We start from the raw sequence: 3,891 nt of genomic DNA, 5'->3' as shown, positions 1-3,891 counted from the left end.
ATACGTTTCCAGGTGGCCATTGTGTTTAGGTTCGTATTATGATTTAAGGTTAGAGGGTTCAGGTCACCGATGAAATCAAACAGTGGAATTTCCACAATGGCATTAAAAAGGCTTGTTTGAAACTATATGCAGTTCCGAGTCGAGTGCATCGATTGTGATACAACGCCGATTGATTGTTGGCAGTCATTATATCATGGTGTGAAGTCCTGGTTATTCTCAATGAGAAGTTGAAAGGAAACCCATCGCCGCTTGTTTAGCGGCAGAGGAGCATGCATTGGTTGCTCAACTTTGAGCAATCTTGTATCGAATCGGATCTCAGCCCAGCGATAAACTGTCATCACGGTGCTCCACATGCAGGGCGAGTCCTAAATGTACACGCTGTCCAGCCAAAGTATGTGAAGGCAGAGGACCCATGTGCTGGCTCCTCTGGTCGTGAAAGATCCAACGGTGTCTTCTGTAGAGTCGGTGGTATCCTGGACCAAAAGTGGTCACGAGTCCACCCCAACAAGGTGGTGGCAATAATGAGGTGGTTGGGTCGTGCTTTGTGAGATCCCACTGAAAGGAGTCAATATTATATTTGTCCCCCTCTCCTTTGCATGTGAAGGTGTCACGTTGATCCAAAAATGGAGCACTTGATGTCATGGTCAACAAGTTAACTGTTATTGGCATGGTTGATGGTAGCGGTGGGTCACACTTGCGAATGGAGAGAATGGGCCCCTTTCACAAATTCAAAATCAGGCCAGCCACTTCAAAATTTTTTTTTTTTTTTTTACTCAAACAGCATTAAAAAAGAAAAAAAAAAGAAAAGAAATCTACACATGGCATAACCATGAACCACAACAAAAAGGAGGCTGTATAAAAGTCACTTGCATTTCCAAAATATTAACACCAGTAACGGAGAGCACCGTTTCTGCTTTCCTGTCTTCGACAAGAACAATGACGACGTGAAAGTTGCGATGAGAAGCCCTTTTCAGCTCAAGGATACCATGAATGCAAGAATGCCAAAAACACAAAACCCTTACTGTCAACGAATAAAATGTCAAAATTAATTAAAACTTTAAGGAAAAAAAAGAAAAAAAAAAGCAAAAATAGAAAAAGAAGATTAAATAGCAGAAAAGCCACAAAAAATTATTGTATTTCAAAGCTCCAAATATCATCAACACAATGCGTGGCTGAACCACACACGGAATGAATTCCAAACGGAAACTCGATTAAATAAAATGAACCATTCATCCATCCAAGGATATATCTGAACAGGACTTTACCACGGAGCTCTTACAAAAAAAAAAAAAAAAAAAAAAAAAGACCAATGTACAAAGGTCATAGAGTTTCATAGGTTAAAATCAACAGCACGTACTGCTTTGATGGCTTCATAAGCAGCACAGAGAAGTTTACATTAAGCTTGTGAAAGAAAGCCATGATTGCTAAGGGTGTGAAGAACAACCTCAACTGGAAAAGATCAAGACAAAAATTAGAATTGGGGAAGAGGGAGGAGGGAGGGACAAAGACAAAGGGAAGTCGGGGCAAAAAAAAGGGCCAATGAGAGATATAACCACAAATGCTATTGTATTAGCAGAGCAAAATAACAAAACAAAAACAAAGCAAGCAGAGCAGCAGAAATTAACGACAAAAATAACTTGAAAAAAGATCACACACTGGAAGATAAAGAGCAACAAGCACCAAAGAAAAAGCTAAAATAATGTCAAATCAATGGAAAACACAGGATAGTTCAACCATTCCCAGTACTGAAGATAAAACCAAAAAGGAATACAGGACGCAGATTCAACTGGGGAGACAGGGCAGCAGCGTGATTAATCCATGTTTATTTATTTTTCTTATTCCAAAAAGGCTGTTGCTATTTGAAGGCATTTCAATTAGTAGCAACAAATCCCAACCACAGCCTGCATGAACTGCCAATTTGTGATTTCCAAAAAAGAAAAAAAATAATAATAATAATAAAAAAAACAACAACTCCGGATTACTCGTGCTTGCAGTGACGGAAAGGTAGAGCGGGCGAACCTGGAGGGCAGAAGCAAGCATCCGACGTCACCAGCACCGCAACTGTAGACGTCGCCCTGGCCAGTGGGAATGACTGGAACGTGACCTAAAGATACCGCGTGAAACACTGGACAAAGATAACGACTCACTTTTGTGGTTGGAACACCCAAAACCATGTGCTTCTTTTCAACCATGCCCTGGGCACCGTGAAGGCACTCAATTTGGCAGGCCTTGCCTATTTTCAAGTATCATTTTCCTTAATCAAATGTGCGTTTATTTCTTCTTTTTTTTTTTCAAACATTTGGCCGAATGAAAATTACAAATTTTCCACACTTCTTCTAATGAAGGCATCGTATGCAAAAATACATTTATAAAGTGCTCAATGGCTTTGAAGTCGCACAATGCAAGCCAATTCCAAAAAACAAAAAAAAAATTCCTGAAATGCAGTTCGTTTTCCTCCATCACAAAAAATACTGGAAGCACAAGAGTTTGGTCCTGCACCGAGACCAGTGAACTTCACATTAACAAATCGCACAAAATAGAGCCAATAATCCTCGTCATTTTGCTTGCACTGCCAAACACGTCCTTTCTAATTCAGCATTTGGCCCAGCTCAGAGACACCAAAACATGACCAAGCCCAGAAGCAAAGTCAAAACGATCCACACATGTTTGGAGGGTTCCAAGTGATGGTCTCAGGGAGCACAACAACAGAACAAAATGTAAGATTTCAAAAAATAAAAAACGGGAAAAAAGGAAAAGGGCAGCACTTGAGTGTAAAAGCTGCACTATGATACTGTTTTTTATTTTATGTATACGTAGCGCAGAGTTGGCGTAATCCGGGTAAATGCTTTTTTTGAGCAAATCGCACAAAAGCTGCAAGTGGTAGTAGCATGGTTGTACACAATGTCCATCTTCAAAGGCGTCCGTAAGGTTCAGGGAGGAACAGGGGACATGACCTCACACACACATGCACACAGCTTCCAATGGAGACTCGTTCTGCCGGTGTTCACTGGCCAAGGCTGTGGCAACATGCCGGCCACAGCCGTCATTTGGCATCAAATCTTTGGGCACTCTCGGTAGTAGCCTTTGCAGATGCCGGCGTAGATGGCTAGCCTTGCCACACATCTGAGTTGGTCACCCACTACTTGTACGAGCGGGGATTTCCATCTCTCACACACTCTCACTCACTCAGACTCATCCGCACTCGCCCGCACCTGTTCCTAGCCCATCTCTGCATCTCAGTTTAAAAGCTGTTGTACTGATGGAATCTGCAAAAAGGAGGTGGAATGGGGTGAGAGGAGCAGCATGGAGTGAAAAACACACACACACACACACACACACACACACACACACACACACACACACACACACACACACACACACACACACACACACACACACACACACACACACACACACACACCAAGCAATTTCTACTCATCACTGGTTGTAAAAACCATGTGGTGTTTAACAGCTATGAACAATTGTTAAAATTACCAAGTCACTTTCTCTGGTCATCGATGCATTCTTTCATGTAACAATGGAAAGTCAAAAACTCAATTCAAAAATTTTTCATAAAACAAAAATTGCAATAAAGATCAATCGAGGAATCATGGTTTTCAAAATTTACACTTCGGTTCCCTTCCTCTCCAAAGAGATTTTGACCGATAGAATTACATATATATATATATATATATATATATATATATATATATATATATATATATATATATATATATATATATATATATATATATATATATAGTAGTACCTCTACTTCGGAATTTAATTCGTTCTGGGAGTAGTTTCGTAACCTGAAACCTTCGTAAGTAGAGACGCCTTTTGAATGTAAATGCGCTAATCCGTTCCAAGCCCCGCAAAATTTGGACATTT

General features: G+C 40.5%; 1 protein-coding gene across 1 annotated transcript in view; it reads right to left on the bottom strand.

The window, feature by feature from the left end:
- Nucleotides 1-1,803: 1,803 nt before the first annotated feature.
- The window catches only part of KPNB1 (karyopherin subunit beta 1), a 65,058-nt gene continuing 62,970 nt past the window's right edge, over nucleotides 1,804-3,891 (bottom strand). The window contains exon 22 of the mRNA XM_085875642.1: nucleotides 1,804-3,266. Within this exon, the coding sequence (XP_085731768.1) occupies nucleotide 3,266 (1 nt within the window). The 3' untranslated portion in view covers nucleotides 1,804-3,265. The remainder of the gene's footprint in view (nucleotides 3,267-3,891) is intronic.

The sequence above is a fragment of the Eptatretus burgeri genome, chromosome 3, assembly GCF_056783735.1.
Source record: "Eptatretus burgeri isolate ZD-2024b chromosome 3, Ebu_testis_v1, whole genome shotgun sequence".
NCBI classification, from domain to species: Eukaryota; Metazoa; Chordata; class Myxini; order Myxiniformes; family Myxinidae; genus Eptatretus; species Eptatretus burgeri.
This window is presented reverse-complemented; position numbering and strand designations above follow the sequence as displayed.